Source organism: Heptranchias perlo, chromosome 14 (assembly GCF_035084215.1).
Source record: "Heptranchias perlo isolate sHepPer1 chromosome 14, sHepPer1.hap1, whole genome shotgun sequence".
In the NCBI taxonomy this organism is placed as follows: Eukaryota; Metazoa; Chordata; class Chondrichthyes; order Hexanchiformes; family Hexanchidae; genus Heptranchias; species Heptranchias perlo.
Window position 1 is genome coordinate 47,233,315 of NC_090338.1, and position 18,018 is coordinate 47,251,332.

The following is an 18,018-nucleotide window of genomic DNA, read 5'->3' on the forward strand; positions in this document are numbered from 1 at the left end:
TTGTTGTGAACCAAATGTATCCTTATAATAGAACATATATAGATGAAGAGAAGATAATTGGAAGCAGCCATAATGGATTTCAGAAAGGATGATCATGTTTTACAAATCTGATAAGAGTTTTTTAAGGAAGTGACAGGCATGATGGATGGGGGAAATTCAGAGGATGTGGTGAATGTGGACTTTCAGAAAGTCTTCGACAAGGTGCAACATAGGAGACTTTTGGACAAGATTAAGGGGTATGGATTTAGGAAAAGGGTACAGAGGGTATCAGAGAGTAGGTGTTAAGGGCAGTTTATCAAAGTGGTTGGAAGTAGGTAGCAGTGTCCCAGAGGGTGCTGTTCTGGGACCACTTCTGTTCAGCGTGTACATCAATAATTTGGATATAAAGCTAGAGTGAGAGGTTTCTAAATTTGCGGATAATTCTAAAATAGGAGTCATAGTAAATAATTCGAGGACAAAAGGAAGCTATAAGGGGATATTGATAAGAATGTGGAATTTTGTTAAGAAAAATAAAAGTAGCTATCCCTTTAAGAACCACAGGTTATGCCACTGTAGAGTGTGAAAAACTAGTCGAACCGTGTGCAGTACAAGCTCTGACTAGTATGATCAAATTTTGCAAACTGGTCCTGAAATGGGCACAGGCACTTCATTTCAATATTGAAATGAGACCTGCGCTCATTTCAGGCAGGCGTCAGGGCTTCCTAAAAGAAGGGCCTGACTAATTTAGTGGTGGCGCAAACACACATGAAAATCGGGCAAGGGCCATCACTCTACTAAATTAGTCATCATTCCACCCGTTTTACACTTGTGTGCCATATTGGGAAAAAACAGGCGTTTTTTGCCAATGCTTGAAGCAGGCTTTACCCCCTTTGCATATGCAAATAAAGGACCTAAAGCCTCTTTGAGGTCCCCACATCAAGATTGGTTTGCCCTGAGGCAACCCGCGCTACCGTTGGCTGCACACAGGGAAATTAGACCTTGGGATCACTTGCGACCTACAACATAAGTTATTTACATTTACTTACCTGAATGTGGACCTGAAGGAGCAGGAGTGCACAATCCTCCTCTCCGGCCTCCTCTCCCAACCCCTGATCCAACCCACCGATCCCGGACCCAACCCCCGGCCCAAGCCAACTCCGATCCAGACTCTCAGCCCCAGTCCTGATCTCAATCCTACTCTCAGCCTTGGCTCAACCCCCGGACTGCGATGCTACCAGCAGCACGATATTGCACAACTCTTCACTGGCGGGCTCTGATGTCACGCAGGCTCCATTTTAATGAGGCCCGAGCCCCAGTATCTGGGGAGCATTGGGCCTCACCATTCAGGTGCAGGGAATCTGAGCTCCTGTGCTCCCAGAAACCAGAGCTCCCAAATTTCTGGGCCCACAAATTTATGAGGAAGGCTTACAACTCTCTTTTACTAGACTCTAACTAATGGAGGATAGTGAATTTTTCAATATTTCACTATCCAAAATATTGGGCATATCACAGTTTGACATGTTGCAAAGTTCTATAGCACAAGCCAATATCCCAAATCACCCAGAATTAACCTACAATAAATTGCTACTGTCAACAGTAAAAATGTGCATGTTATAAAAATGTGTTGGATGAATCTACTTGTACTTTGATTTCTCAGTTTGACATCATTTGAACTCTTATTATGGATTACTACAGTACTCTCTATCCTCTTAATTCTACCTTCAATTCTTATGTAAACTGATTCACTTGAAGGGAAGTATTTCTGGTTCAGTCTGATCTCCACAGACTATTTTTGGTCTCCATAGAGAAGTATTTACTCAAGTCACTCTTCAAATGTGTTTCTTAGCCTTCAAGATAAAGGCTAAATATCTCCTCTTTTAGCCTCACTCTCCACTAATGCACATTTGCCACTGATGAATACTCCATCACTTGGTTAAAACTCTATCTGAATATCTAGCTTCTTTAACAACCAAATGCTTGGAAGGCCAAATGCCACCCCTTATTCTCCAACCTAGTTAAAGTTCTGTTGAGCTCAAATGATTACTGCCTGGCAGTGAGGTCCATTTCAGGACCTTCAGTTCTTACAACTGATGACTGGAAAGTTGAAGAGTACTGGATAAGACTCACTGGTTACTTTCAGCTGGTTGTAGGTTTCTTTCTCTGATACTTCAAATCTTGTACCTTACCCATGGCAAGTTTTTCGGTAGACTTGTTAAAGACATAGTAGGGGTTATATACCACAAAATCATAAATGCATTTATGAAGAAGAGGTTTAGAATTTCATTACACATAGAATAGAGTAAATCTTCCTCCAGTATAGCTAATGTTAGCTATATAATGGAAATTTAAACAATCCAATAATCAGATTACAGAGTATAGTTTTCAATATGCACCTTGTTAAGCTAAGAAATTAAGTGCAACAAAATGCTAAATTGATGCTTCTGCACATTATCTGAGAGGATAGCCTTTCACTAATAGTTACTTAATGGCTTTTAGAAATAAATAAAACCAAAAACATTGGCAATATTCTTCATTGCCCATCAGGTTTATGGGACCTGTAGGAACAATGCTGCATATTTCAAGCTGTTGGTAATAGAGGCAATTGGTACATTGTGGTTTACAGCACTAATCCATTAATGAACTCTACTGCGTAACAGAGAAATGACAGCAATACTTTGTATCAGTAAGGGAAATGGATGGTATAAATATTGCAAATTCCTAGCTAGAGTCATGTTTGCTACTTTGTACTTCATTGTTTGTAAAGTGCTTTGGGACATCCTGAGGTCATGAAAGGCACTATATAAATCAAAGTTTCTTTTTTATACCTTATGTAATTTTAAGGGAAAATGAAAAAGATAGAATGACTCATTGGAATAATTCCTGTCATCCCTACTATTAGAAGTAAACCATGATATATCATGGATGTTGTATATACATCACTGTACCTACTACATAGAGGGGGGGGGGGGTGCGGGGGGAGTAATTTTCGAGTCGCTACTGCCCTGTTTGCACAAAAATGGGTGGTAGCGGGACCAAAATTATGCGACTGGTGGAAGCGACAACTTACTGCTGAATTACTGTCGATCCCGATTTTTGGGCAGACCTCCATTTTTAAGGCCAGAGTTCAAGTCAGAAGTAGGTGAGAGTGTCATAAATATATTCAAGCCGGGGTCAGGTGACAAAGCCAAGACTACCAATGCTGTTTTCACCTTGGCCTGCCTGGTGATGTTCCTGCTCACGCCCACCATCCATGGGCGGTACAAGTGTGGAGGCAGCCATTTACAGTGAAAATGTAAGATGTCTTCAGCTTCCGTCAGGGAAAGCTGAATGGAGGCGTGGAAGATAGTTTTATGACTGTCGCTGGTGGGTTTTGAGCCTTAAAGTCTTCCAAATTTAATGTACTTGCTGTTGTAGGTTCTACACACATGTTGCCTGCTGCTGCTTTTCATTCGCAATGCTACTATATAATGCCTCCTTCTTAAGGTGCTGCTACAGGCCCTTCACATTTGGCTGCCCTGCATCCAGATCAGCGAGCTATCTATTGGGGAGTGTGTTTTGTACTTTCAACTTGCCAACAATATTCTAACTAAGAACCATGACCAAAATCAATTGGGTCCCATGCTGACTCCTCTGGGTAGCAACTGTGAACTCTCCGGCCATCGCCCGCATGAATAATACTCAAAATGAAAATCGCCCCACTACTTTAATGTTCTCCCAATCCACACATCAAAAAAAGGGGTCAGTTTTAATTTTAATTTCTTGCGACTCACTTCACTTATATCTTCCGTTTGTCTTTGTCATTCTGGGATTGTCACTTGTTCTGCATGCTTAGTCTGGTGTTGCAGGTAATGTGAGGCTTCCAGTGACTGCACCACTTGTGCCCCATGTTCACTTTCCTCTTACACCTTTAGCGTAAGTGATCAGGATGTTGGCTTGCTGATATCACCTCAAGGCGCAAGAGATATTTCTGGAAAAATACCACTGCATAAGTTTGGAGCTGGCTACAATGAAACTACAACTGAAGCATCATAAGAAATTTTAGAGTCAAACCAGTTGGGCCTTACTCTGGATTTACATTACAACCCCAATTTCCCAAAGCTGTACCCATAGTGCGGGTAGGAAAATGAGGCTCCTGATCTTGAATACTAAATCAAAACCTGTGTAGGACCCCAATTTGCATATGTAGGCAGCCACCCCGCCTGTTTCGAGCAGGTGTTCAGTGCACTCATTTACAGGCCTACCTGAAAATTGTATCAGGTGGGCATTGGGCGTTCAACGGGCAGACAAGGTGTCCCTCCCCCCCTCATCTAGAACTATCAAGTGGTTCATAGATGGGAAATTTTGTGTTTATATAATCTTAAATAGATCCACTTATGACCCAGATGCTTTGATGTAAGTTATTTTATTTTGAAGTAGTGTCTCTCTTTTGAGAGATTAAAAATTCAGTGGAAAAAGTTGGTCATTAATTAATTGGTCATTCACTGCATTCAAAGACTCAAATAATTCAAGTCTTTCAACTGGTTTAAGATTTCATTTTAATGCAGATGGAGAAAGTAAAAATGTGTCATGTATTTAAAATCAGTAATCTAATTTTCTGTCTTTTTATTACTTGTAGGGCAAGTTATTTTGTATGGGCACTAAAGTCAGATATTTACATGTTGATTCCCTGTGATGGATGAAGCTGATGTAAATGAGAGGTATGAAAGTAAAGTCATGGAGAAACTTCAATGCTTTGTTTAGTCTTCTGAAATTTATTGTGGTGTTAAACGTTGAACTAATGGTTACCGACATATGTATGCAGTTAATAGACATCAACTTGATTGTAGCAAAATTCAATATTAGCATATTGTTACATTACATAGATACCAGTGATTATTTTCTGTGCATTTTCACAGAATCACATCCTTGAACTTACATGAATGATATAGTTTAATAATTTTGATGTTTACTAAAAATTTTAAACCAGTAAAAAAATACTCTAACATGTTCTTTTAGCGTACATGCTCTGTATTAAAATATCAGAAAAGTTTTATTGTTCCTATTTTCTGCCATTTTCCACCAAGTTATCTTTCAGCTTTTCATGCTATTACCAACATGCACACATACATACAACAGCCACGTTGTAACAGAATGCCAATGTTAACTCTACTAGCCTGGCAGAAACCAGGCAGGCAGTTAGAATGGCCCGTAAGATTTACCTGCACCGATTCCGCAGTCTTCCCACGGCTTCTGAACTTAACCTGCTCTTCTGAGCAGGCAACAGGAACACCCACCTGAAGTCAGAAAGGTCCTTCTTTAAATATGCAGATCGGTCTCTGATGATGTCATTGGGGCCCGACTGCAATTTTAACCAAAGGCCCGAATGAAGAAGCCATTGTGGCTTCCCACTGTGGAAGAGGAGCTGGGGTCAGAAGAGGCCCCAAAAAAAAGTCGATTTTCTTCATTTTTACTTTCCTTGTGGGGCCAGGAGGAGCAGGAGTGCTTTTCTGGGCCACACCAGGAGAGTTTAGGAATCTCCTGCCCTGGGCTTTCCCCGACTGTCAGTCTCTCCCGATCCTCCTTCCAAACACTTAAGTGCTGGAGACCGTTCTTTCAGGTCCCCGGTGGCAGCCTCTTGCCACCTGACATCCCGCTTCCTCCCGCCGGCCAGCTGGAGAGTAATGAGGCCTAGGCAGACGTGGCCCGGGAATCAAAATCTCCCGGGAGTCGGTAGCGTGAGGCTGGATGGTTTGCGTGCATGACCCCCACCTCGAGTTAAAATTGGCACTAATTTTACCAACTATTCCATTGAAAATTATATAAGTGGAAACTAGATACAGTAATAGAAAATAAATCAAATAATTGCAACTTTTTAATCAAAATAGATATAACAGACAAAGACACTCTTACAAAGTATACCAATTTTTACAGCCATGCTATCTATTTATACCTTTTTACAATAGTTCCTATCCAAGTACAATATATATCCAACAAGCAGTATCTGTACAATGTATTTAAACATTTAACAAAAATGGGAATAATGTCACTGTTATATTGCAGATACAAGTTTGATACTGTTATGGACTTTGAGAACATTTCAAGTGAGCAACATCAAATTATGTTGCTGGTTTCACACAAATTCTGCACAGTTAAAGTGAAGCTATGCACATGCATGCTTATACTGTCCTATAGCTCTTTACTAAGGTACATTAACATTGACAATTTAAAGGCAATCCAGTTAATCTACGTCAGGTTATTTTGGACAGAAAATTACAGAAAAAAAATCACACTCCATGATATATTATTGTCAACACTTTACAGGGTGCAAATGCACATCTGACAATGAATCAGCATCACTTTTTTGATGGCTGTATGTACTCAAATATTTGATTGAACATACCATTTATTATAGGTACAGTTAGTTACTAAAATAATCAATTGACATACAGCCCTAACTATGCTCTAATAGTATTGATTCTAGATATTCTGATGGCCTAGCTACAGTTTCCATGGTTATCTGTTGCTGTGATTGTATGTTTCCACGGGAACCATGGTTAATCAATTAAAAAGATACACCAGTAACAAACTTCTACTCTCTCTCTTTCCTTTCCCATCCATGTTACTAAATTTCTAGGTATAATAAGTCAGTCCCATGTAAAAAAAGGTTAGTACAAAAAGAATATGATGGGATAGTATGATATCATTTGTGTTTCCATTCACACTTTATTTCAGGGGTTTTATTCTGTATATTCAGAGAAATTATGTAAGAAGCACACAAATGATTATACTGGGGAAGATTTCTGCAGTTCATTATTCATAGAAAAATTATGAATGCAAATTTAATATACCTGTTTATGCTTTTGCTATAGCAAACAATACAAATCTTTTCCCACTGTGGCTTGTTGATCACCATATTGTTCACCACTCTGTGCTATAAACATAAAATAAAAGTGCATTTATCTTAATGGTATAAGAGATTGATATCAACAATGAGCAACAATGGAACATTTCATGGAAATTAGAATACAGCATGATAGACAAAGCTCTTCAAGAGTTTTACGTTTTATTTGATCTTAGTAAATCTTTACTGTTTAGAAAAGCAATGAAAAGAATTGTGTGGAGTGATAGAGAAACATCAGTGAAAACGAGATCAGGCAATACATTTCCAGCAGGCGTGCTTTATCACAGATAAAATACTAAAAGTTTGTCTGTTTTGAAAAGGTGAGAGTTCAGACACATACTGATTTTAAGAGTAATGGAGACAAAATTGGAAATGTGTTTCCATTAGTTACGAAGATCGAGCTGAATTCAGTGACAATTGCTTTTGAAGACTGAATAACAGATAAAAGCAATAAAGTACATGATTACATTTTGTTCAAAACATATGGGTCTAGAAATTAGACCACACTGTGCCTGTTTTACAAAGCAAAGCATACTTCCCCAGGGTTCAAGGTACAATGTACAAATGCACACATTTCCTTGCAAGCTCCCTATCACCATCCTGACATCTTTCTGAAGAGAAAAAGCATTCCACTCTGTGAATGTCCAGCTTATTTTATGACCACAGATAGTGCATCATGCAGGTCTGTGCCTAGTTTCCTGGCAGCAGCCACCATCCTCTGGCAATCATCTGTGCCATCTATTATTCAGCCAGGCAGTCAGGTCACAGGCTAGCTACCGGTCGTCAAGGAGTATCCCCTCCACACATGGCTCATGATTCCTGTCAGGAAAACTGGGGCTATGTATGCCATGGTGGGATGCCCCTACACTAGCCATGTTAAATTTTGTGATGGGAATCCCTCTCCTAATTTGAATAGGCTATTGACACATGAAAAGCTTGACCAGAGAAATTGGCCTGTAGCACACTTGACTGGGGAGCATAAATTCTAGCAAAGTAGCAGCTCTGAAATGGCTGCAGCATTATGGACTGCTGTACAGTGAGATGCATGCCCCCTGCCCAAAGAATAGCAACTCTGCTTTGCTGCACTTCTAATGTAACATCTTCAAAAGGAGCAGTGCAAGTTGCTTATTTTCTGTTCTTCATAATTTGTTTCTGGAACTGGCAGTTTCTTCTAGCATAAATTGTTTGTCGTTAAATTTGAGCACTAGTTCTTTAAAAGCAGCTTCATCGCTGGATATCCTGCCCACATATGTAGTATGCTCCTCACATCTGGATCACTCTGCACACGGAACATGGAAAAGACCTAATCTTACAATATCCAGCAAAGCCAGCCTTTAAAAACTGTGTGCTCCTCGTGCACGCTGCAAGCCAATTTTGCACTTAGACTGGAATATCTACCCAAATATCTTATGAGTCAGATTATTTAATCCATTTTATACAATTGTTAATTGCATTTCAAGTAATTGTTAATTCTATTGATAAACCTGTTGCTAGATTATTTGCCTAATAATTATCACTTGTTACCTAACTCCATAACATTCTTAAAATACTATAGTGTGCATTTCTTTATATATTTCATGATATATTATTTGAAGGCAATTAAATCTGATTTCTGTTTTGCTTCTAGTACAAGTGACAGTGAGCCACATGAAGTTCCCAGTTTCTCTATGGTTCAGAAGACAGTTCTCATCACATTTCTTTCAGCTGTAATGATAATGACTATTTTGGGGAATCTGCTGGTTATGGTAGCTGTATGCAAGGACAGACAGCTACGGTGAGTGGTTATAAAGTAAAATAACGTGAATCTAAGCTGAAATCTGAAAATGGAAGCCATTTTGATCTTTGTTGCACTTTTCAGGGTATCAGAATGACGATACTACACGTTAATTTACATAACACTGGCCCAAAAATTACTCACCCAAGGACGCCGTGCCACAATGGCATCCTCTTCGACCGCTGACAAATCGATGGAGTAAGTTTGCGATTGCACAGATGCGCATTAAAACCAGGAAATCGCGAGCTTGCTCCCATTGGTTCGCTGTCGGTTTGACAGGTCCGAATTAAAGGGCCACCTACACTAAAATCATAGAAATCATTAAACGTTAGTAAATTTATCCATCTGCCCAGCTGGAATGAAGATACTTACGCCACCAAAAGGTACATGGAAAATTTCAGCCCCTGGATAACTGTCACTTACACCCTCTCCAGCCCAGAAATTTCAGCCCAAAACAAAAATCATGACATCTCTTTAGAAACATTTTCATTCAGTAAAAATCAACAACTGGCAGCCTGCACAATACCAACCAATCAAATCCCTTAAAAAACATCAAAGTCTTTTAAATGGACATGCTTATATACAATTTATAACATTATACATATGTGAAAAATTAAAGTCTGGAAAACAAATCACTAACCTTACTCATAAACTTGCCATCTTTAAAGTCTCAACTATCCCCTGCATGTATCTCAAGGACCTCAGGCTTATCTTCTGGTCTATTCCCAAAGCTTTAATCCTTCTTATGGTCCTTATGTCCTAATACTTTTCAAACATTCATACATATGTGACCCAGATGCCCCTCAGTCACCTCACTGTTCCTCGGAATCTCCCAAGGTTTCGGTTGCACGCAGTAATTTCCTCCTGATCCCACTTAAAATTGTTGCTGCACTATGCATTTCAGGGACACCAGAAACCAGAGGTACTTTCTCTGCTGTGGCCTATAGACTGAGTGCAGAATGAAAATCAAATAGTGTCAGATAAAATTATGACATATTAAAAGACAAAAAATAATTATTTCAAACAGATAACATAAAAAATTTAAGAACAAGCAACACAAATAGCTTCTTAAAAAATAAAACAAGTTTTAATATAAGAAACAAAACATAACAATAAATAACTTTAAAATAAATAAAAATAAACAAAATCTTTAAAAAAAGAAGTAATCTGAAAATGTGAAAACATAAAAATGTAAAACCAAAATATGAAAGACACAAAATAATATCGAAAGATTTGAATAAACAGCATCTTTCTGTATTAGATTTTTTTCTCAACACCACAGGAGATCAAGTAGTACACAATAATTTTGAAGCAAGTTGAATAATGTTTAATAGTTTTACATACTCCACTAATACTTAAATATATATTTTGATGGAAAGAAAATGCTGGGTTTATATAATGTTCTGTGTTTCTTAAAGGATATGCCATGATTAGTAGTACCAAAGTAAAGCTTTTTATATTAATATATTCTTCAAGTAAACTCTTTATATTCCAATTTTATAAAAAATGTGCACATGTTTTATTAAAATCTTGGGAGTCATCAATAAGAAAAAAGTATCTACAATACCATGTTAATGTTCCATTTGTTTATATATAAAATGGCACCCAAATGGCTTTTCATTGCACATTAGAATCAGTCCATATCGAAACAATTACACATGGAACCCTTTATACATAATTACCCAAATCCCTTTATTCATTTTTAATCTGGTCCTGTATTTTTGAAATACAGAAGTTTATCTTATGGAACCTGGAGCTACATTTCACACCAGCAATTATTTCCTTATAATTAATGATCAGCTAACAATATCACAGGATGTTATCATTTTGATAAATTACTGTTTCAGAGAATGGAGCTTGTAGCAATAGTAGAAAAAAATAACAGCCAATCATGACACCTGCAACAATGTTCCTTCAACATTTCTCAAGCAGCTGATGAACCACTTAATTAGAATAAATGCTGTAAGGTGTAGAATTTTTGGAAAATGGTACATTCAGATGTGAAAAAGCCTAATTTTCAGATTAGTTGATGAATGTACATGTAAGCCCCATGATGAAGAAATATGTATACATTTTTGATGGGGGAGAATGGGGCCCCAAATATATAAAAAGACAACAAGCACAACAATATGTGAGTGAGAGTCAGCAGTATTCTGGCACAAGAAATTGCACAACTTGAAGAAAAGTACAAACTTAAGACATGAATATAACTGCAGAACAACAGCACAGGACATAAAAGGACCCGAAGGAAAGTGGTGGTTGTTGGTATAGCAATTTTTGCATATATTTCTAATGCATAGAAATGTTAGTCAGGAAGTAGCTTTGCAAAAAACTCTACCTAGTAGGATTTAGCAAGTAAGGCAGCAAATGAGAATGCGGGTTTATGCAAATTACATTGCATATACCATGATGGGAACGCAAGAAGTAATTTCAATGGCAAAATCACCTGATTTAAAAAATAATACTATTGCACATTAGTCCATTTTGAAAGAATGGCGGGCTAGAAATTGGGCCATCTAGCGTCCGTTGTTTCGGTGCTGCGCAGCCTCCCGAACATCCCAGATGACGTCTTGGATGCGCACGCGTGATTCTAGAGTGACGTGCGCCAGACGCCATCTTGCGCATGCACAGATAACGAATGACGGCAGCATGTAAAGTAGGGAGAATATGCATTTGATCGGTGTGCAACGCTGATTTAAAGTGATAGACACCATTTTGGGACTTAACGCGCCACTCAATGCACTGTCTTAACCGCGACCATCTGAACATGTCCTAGAGTGCCTGGAGGACCCCCCCCCCCCCCCCCCACCAACAGCGCTATTTAAAGGGATCAGGTTAGTTGCTGGATTATTGCTTCTGGCTGCCGATGCATTTGTAACTGTTTTTGGCGGTCTCCTATACTTGAATACTAGGACAAGGGGACATAGCCTAACATTTAGAGCTAGGATGTGCAGGACTGAAGTTAGGAAGCGCTTCTACACGCAAAGGGTGGGAGAAGTTTGGAATGCTGTTCTGCAAATGGCAGTTGATGCTAGCTCAATTGTGAATTTTAAATCTGAGATTGATAGATTTCTGTGAACCAAGGGTATTAAGGGATATGGGGCTAAGGCGGATATATGGAGCTAGGTCACAGATCAATCATGATCTTATTGAATGGCGGAATAGGCTCGAGGATGTAAATGCCACTGCCACTTCCTGTTATGCACCACCTTCTCCTGCAAGAAAGCGGGACATGTATCTGGGTGATGTGCCTGTCATGGTTGAATAACTTCCAGTGTGTGTGACCTGTGAGTTGTAGGTGTGCGGCTTGCAACAGTGGTAATGAGTAAGAGTGAGAGGAAGCATCTGATTGGAAAAGTTGAGTACTGATGGTAAGAGTTTGTTGGTATGTGGGTGATGGGGGGTGTAGTGCATGGAGCAGTGGATGCGGCTAGTGGTGCAGTTGGTAGGAAATGCCACTTGACAGTTGGCCTCACTCATCTTGACTGCTCGTGTCAAACCATTGAACTTCTTCCTGCACTGCATCAATGGTGCTATATGCCTGGCATTGACTGCGTACCCTACTGCCTCCCACTGCCTTTTGAGAATGTGCCTGGAGGGCCTCTTGCCCTTGCCCCCCGTGGATATAGGATGCCCCTCCTTCTGTCCACCTCTTGCACCAAGGCCTCTAGTGCATCAGCGGAGAACCTTGGTGCATGCACTCTCCCAGGCCTGGTTCCAACTCGGATCGGCATATTGGAGGATGTGGGGTTTAGTGGTGCGCAACCTTTATTCAATATTTTAACATAACTCAACAGTTTGTAAACATAGGGACAGGACCTACATCTGTGTTTTATGTGTGCAATGTCTGATCTCCGTTCAGACTCCGTGCAGACAGCAAACTGTTATTTTTAGCAAGTGAGAGATTTTGGCATGCTGTCAGATAGACATCCTGCCTTTAAGAGATTAGGGCTGCCCCTGATAGTGGAAAATGCAAATGTCATTTAATCCTCATGTCAAGGTCTGGTTTACAACGCTGCATCTAGTTGAGTGTTCAGGCTGGACAAATACCTCGTCCTGCCTGTGCAGTAAGCACCAGGCGTGGGTTAATCACGGATCGCAGAACCTGTGCCCATAATGTTGCCTTATCGCATTTAACCCCTAGGAGTCCCATAGCAATGCTAAACACAGGTGAATATTCTATTCAACGCAAGTTACACTTTTTACTTACATCCATTTTTTCACACAAATCATTGAACAGAGCAAAATATACTTGCAGTTTAGTATTAAGTATGCAAACAATCTGAAAATATAATTAAACTTTTATAAATGTCCCTATGATCATATAATCAGTGATCAATGCTATTGTCAGATATTAGTGAACTTGAAGTCTCACACATGATTAATATATTTTAGTGCTTTCCATGATAATTTATAAGTAAATTAACATATGTACTGTGTTCCCTCAGCCCCCGTTGTAAACCTGGTGTGATAGTTTTCAACTGTTTCTCTTATGTTATAAAGAAATGCAAGCTGCTGAGAAGCTTTATGAGTCATCTGATGGGGAAATGATGATTATTTGCTCAATGTTACTTATATTAAATGTGTTAATTGTCATCATTATTATTACATATATATTCTCATTTTATCAATTCAATGTCAAGAGGATTAAAAGCAATTTAAGACATATCAAAAATATTTGCTTTTAGCTTAAAAAAGAGTTTATTGTGCATACAACAAACAAATACAGTATGAGTGTAGTTCAACAGCATGATAGTGTCATTATCATCAGCTTAGATACATTGGGCCAGAAATCAAGCAGAGCAGCAAGGCAATGCTCACCGCAGCTCCTGCAAATTTAATTGATGAAAATACTTACTGTGGGCTCTGTGGTGTCCAATTGCTTGAATTTGAACTTTAAACAAAATGGGCGCTATCAACCCAGCCTCTGAGCAGCATGAGTTGCCGCGCGGTTGGAAAAGTCTGTGAGAAGAAGACACGCCCACAAAATCTGTCAGGAAGAGAAGTCATGCCCACATATTCAGGCTGCATTGTCCAAGTAGGCGAGCAGACTTCGTTCATTTAAAGTTAGTATTCTGGATGTCATTGTAAATAAAAATAAATAATTGAATTAAATTAAAGAGACAGAAGGCAAAAATAAAATTTCTTTTAAATTTTAAATTTTTTTAATGACCAAAAACTATTAAAATAAGAAGTAATATGAGACTCCACATTTTTAAAAGTTAATTTCTAGTTGTTTGGCAGTCATTAAGACTAACCGCGTTTTTAAAACTTAGTTTAGACCTGGCATTTTTAAACATATCTGTTTGGTGGCGTAATTAGTTAATTTCCAGCTAGGCAGATAAGCAAGTTTGTGCTTTTTCAATGATTTCTCTGATTGCTGCTTGCGATGTCCCTTTAATTCGAAGCTGTCATATCGCCGGCGAACCAATAGGAGCAAGTTCATGGTTTCCGGGTTTTACTGCGCATGTGCAAACACGTGAACTTGTTCCTTCAATTCACCATAAAACTGAGAGCGCTGTTGAGCTCCACTATTATTTTGAGGGCAATTTCTAGCCCATTGATTCACCACTCTTAATCCATTGAGTGCATATGTAGGTGTTATTTCCACCAGTGACACTATGACTTGTCACGTTAACATTGAGTATATATGAAAATGAACATTTCTTTACAGCCAGCACTAAGTAAGACAATAATCTCAAAGAACAGGTTCACACCTAGAAACTGACCGTTCAGGGTCTGAATGAGCAAAGCAAACGGATAATGAGAAATATATATACTGTAACTGCAAATAGTCCACTTACATTTTGCTCTTCTATAAGAACAGTGTTTCCCATGACACTGTCAGCCACACTGATAAGAGTGGAGGTGCATTCTTTAGCCAATGAAGGGTAATCTAGTCCTTTAATAGGCGTTTCAGAATTTATCTTCATGTTTGGGAAAACCTGCAGTGAACCAACGCTTCAGCTCCTGATTGCTACCGGAAGAGGATAGGAGACAAAAGGGATGAAAATTGGATAAGGGGGAAAACTATTAGGTAGAAGTAGCCTGAGAGTAGATATTTTGTGCAGGTCTCTCCTGTGATATCATGAAGTTCCAATACAAATGCATCAAGGGGTAGATGTTATATTATATGGTATGAAAGACATTACAAAGGATGATTGAATTGAGAGATTGCAATAAGTATACAGATCTCTGCCATCACAACATTTAGGTTGAAATTCAAAAGAATACAATTTCTTTATTTGGGACTTATTTTTACAATTTCTCTGAGAGTTTTTTTAATGAGTTTTTCTAAATATTCTGATTTATTACAGGAAAATCAAGACCAATTACTTTATTGTCTCTTTGGCATTTGCTGATTTGCTTGTTTCAGTCATGGTAATGCCTTTTGGAGCTATTGAGCTAATACAACAAAACTGGATATATGGAGATAAATTTTGTCTCGTTCGGACTTCTTTGGATGTCCTGCTTACCACAGCATCCATTCTTCATCTGTGCTGTATTTCTTTAGATAGGTAGGTAAAATTATGTACTGTTGTATGCTGTATCCTATTTAAAATAGCACGCTGAGACATGATAATTATATATACAGTACATTCTTTCTCAAATAACTAAATATGACTATAGGGATAACCTTATCATTTTTGTAGCCTTGGAGCAAAACATTTTGTTTCTTACATTTGGTGACCATGAACTATTGTATTTTACTATAAAAGATGATAATCTTCAGGCATGGGAAAATCAATGTAAATATATGTAATAAATTTAATGGATGTATTAATAAGAAATAGCTTTACATCTCAAAATACAAAGAAATAATCAAAGATCATAGTACCCTCAATTTGCCATCATTTTTTTGCTTTTTTAGAATCATAAAATCATACAGCACAGAAGCCATTCGGCCCATTGTGCCTGTGCCAGCACTTTCAAAGAGCTATCCAATTAGTCCTACTCGCCTGCTCTTTCCCCATAGCCCTGCAAATTTTTCCTTTTCAAGTATTTATCCAATTCCCTTTTGAAAGTTACTATTGCATCTGCTTCCACCACCCTTCTTACATTTGGTGACCATGAACTATTGTATTCCAGACCATAATAATATGCTGTGTTAAAAAAAAAAATTATCCTCATCTCCCCATTTATTCTTTTGCCAAATTACCTTAAATTTGTGTCCTCTGGTTACCGACCCTCCTGCCAGTGGAAACAGTTTCTCTCTATGTACTGTATCAAAACCCCTCAAAATTTTGAACGCCTCTATTAAATCCCCCCTCAACCTTCTCTGCTCTAAAGAGAACAAACCCAGTTTCTCTAATCTCCCTCCATAACTGAAGCCCCTCATCCCTGGTACGTTCTAGTAATTCTCCTCTGCACCTTCTCTAAGGCCTTCACATCTTTCCTAAAGTGTGGTGCCCAGAATTGGACACAATAATCCAGCTGAGGCCTAACCAGTGATTTATAAAGGTTTAGCATAACTTCCTTGTTTTTGAACTCTGTGTCTCTTATTTGTAAATCCAAGGATCCCATATGCTTTATTAACAGTCTTGTCAACTTGTCCTGCCACCTTCAAAGATTTATGTATGTAAACCCCCAGGTCTCTCTGTTCCTGCACCCACTTTAAAACGGTACCATTTAGTTTATATTGCTTCTCCTCACTCTTCCTTCCAAACTTCACACTTCCCTGCATTAAATTTCATTTACCATGTATCTGCCCATTTCACCAGTCTGTCTATGTCCTTCTGAAGTCTGCTACTATCCTCCTCACTGCATACTACATTTCTGAGATTTGTGACATCTGCAAACTTTGAAATTATGCCTTTCATACCCAAGTCCAGGTCATCATTATACATCAAAAAGAGCGGTGTTCCTACTACTGGCCCCTGGGGGACCCCACTGTTACCTTTCCTCCAATCTGAAAAACAACCGTTCGCAGCTACTCTGTGCTTTCTGTCCCTTAGCCAATTTTGTTTCCACACAACCACTGCCCCTTTAATCCCATGGGCTTCAATTTTGCTAACAAGTCTATTATGTGGTACTTTCTTAACCTCCTTTTGAAAGTCCAGATACACAACATCAACCACGGTACCCTCATCAACCCTCTCCGTTACTTCATCAAAGAACTTAATCAAGTTTGTCAGACATGATTTGCCTTTAACAAATCCATGCTGGCTGTCATTTATCAACCTATGTCTTTCCAAGTGACAATTAATTTTGTCCTGAACTACTGTTTCTAAAAGTTTCCCTACCACCAATATTAGACTGACTGGCCTATAGTTACCGGGTTTATCCCTCTCCCCCTTTTTGAACAGGGGTGTAACATTTGCAACCCTCCAGTCCTCTGGCACCATTCCCATATCCAAGGATGATTGAAAGACTATGGCTAGAGCCTCGGCTATTTCATAGAATTACATAGAATTACATAGAATGTACAGTGCAGAAACAGGCCATACAGCCCAACAGGTCCATGCCGGTGTTTATGCTCCACACGAGCCTCCTCCCTCCCTACTTCATCTAACCCTATCAGCATAACCTTCTATTCCTTTCCCCCTCATGTATTTATCTAGCTTTCCCTTAAATGCATCTATGCTAGTCACCTCAACTACTCCTTGTGGTAGCGTGTTCCACATCCTACCACCCTCTGGGTAAAGAAGTTACTGCTGAATTCCCTATTGGATTTATTAGTGACTATCTTATATTTATGGCTCCTAGTTCTGGTCTCCCCCGCAAGTGGAAACATCTTCCCTACATCTACCCTTTCATAATCTTAAAGACCTCTGTCAGGTCGCCCCTCAGTCTTCTCTTTTACCTGTGATATGCTCCTCCTGCACTACATGGGAAGTCATGGACACTACAGGTGTCCCTGGTGACCATGTGTACAGGAAGTGTGTCCAGCTGCAACTACTGGCTAATTGCATTTCGAAGCTGGAGCTGCAGGTGGATTCACTGTGGAGCATCCGCAATGCTGAGATTATATTTGCTTCACTCTGGGGCCACCTCCCTCGCAAACAGATATTCCGCTTTGGATATTGTTGGGGGAGATGGCTTATCAGGGGAAAGCAGCAAGAACCAAGTTCTTGGCACCACGTGTGGCTCTGCTGCACAGGAGGGGAGGAAGAAGAGTGGCAGGGCTATAGTGATAGGGGATTCAATTGTAAGGGGAACAGATAGGCGTTTCTGTGGCCACATACATGACTCCAGGATGGTATGTTGCCTCCCTGGTGCTAGGGTCAAGGATGTCACGGAGCGGCTGCAGGGCATTCTGGAGGGGGAGGGTGAACAGCCAGTAGTCGTGGTCCATATCGGTACCAACGACATAGATTAAAAAAAAGGATGAGGTCCTGCAAGGTGAATTTAAGGAGTTAGGAAATAAATTAAAAAGCAGGACCTC

General features: G+C 39.3%; 1 protein-coding gene and 2 long non-coding RNA genes across 5 annotated transcripts in view; 1 reads left to right on the forward strand and 2 right to left on the reverse strand.

Moving 5' to 3' along the window:
- The window catches only part of htr4 (5-hydroxytryptamine receptor 4), a 146,517-nt gene that overhangs the window by 12,817 nt on the left and 115,682 nt on the right, over positions 1–18,018 (forward strand). For both annotated transcript variants that reach the window (XM_067996402.1, XM_067996403.1), the window contains 3 exons: positions 4,595–4,676; positions 8,487–8,633; positions 14,951–15,151. In XM_067996402.1, coding sequence (XP_067852503.1) covers positions 4,651–4,676; positions 8,487–8,633; positions 14,951–15,151 — 374 coding nt within the window. In that variant the 5' untranslated portion in view covers positions 4,595–4,650. The remainder of the gene's footprint in view (positions 1–4,594; positions 4,677–8,486; positions 8,634–14,950; positions 15,152–18,018) is intronic.
- LOC137332504 (uncharacterized) lies at positions 5,893–9,574 on the reverse strand. The gene is made up of 3 exons (XR_010965680.1): positions 9,445–9,574; positions 8,778–8,936; positions 5,893–6,889 (listed from the first exon to the last, which is right to left on the reverse strand). It is a non-coding gene; the product is annotated as an uncharacterized lncRNA (long non-coding RNA).
- Positions 14,450–18,018, reverse strand: part of LOC137332503 (uncharacterized) — a 189,411-nt gene continuing 185,842 nt past the window's right edge. For both annotated transcript variants that reach the window (XR_010965679.1, XR_010965678.1), the window contains one exon: positions 14,450–14,610. This is a non-coding gene — a long non-coding RNA (uncharacterized lncRNA). The remainder of the gene's footprint in view (positions 14,611–18,018) is intronic.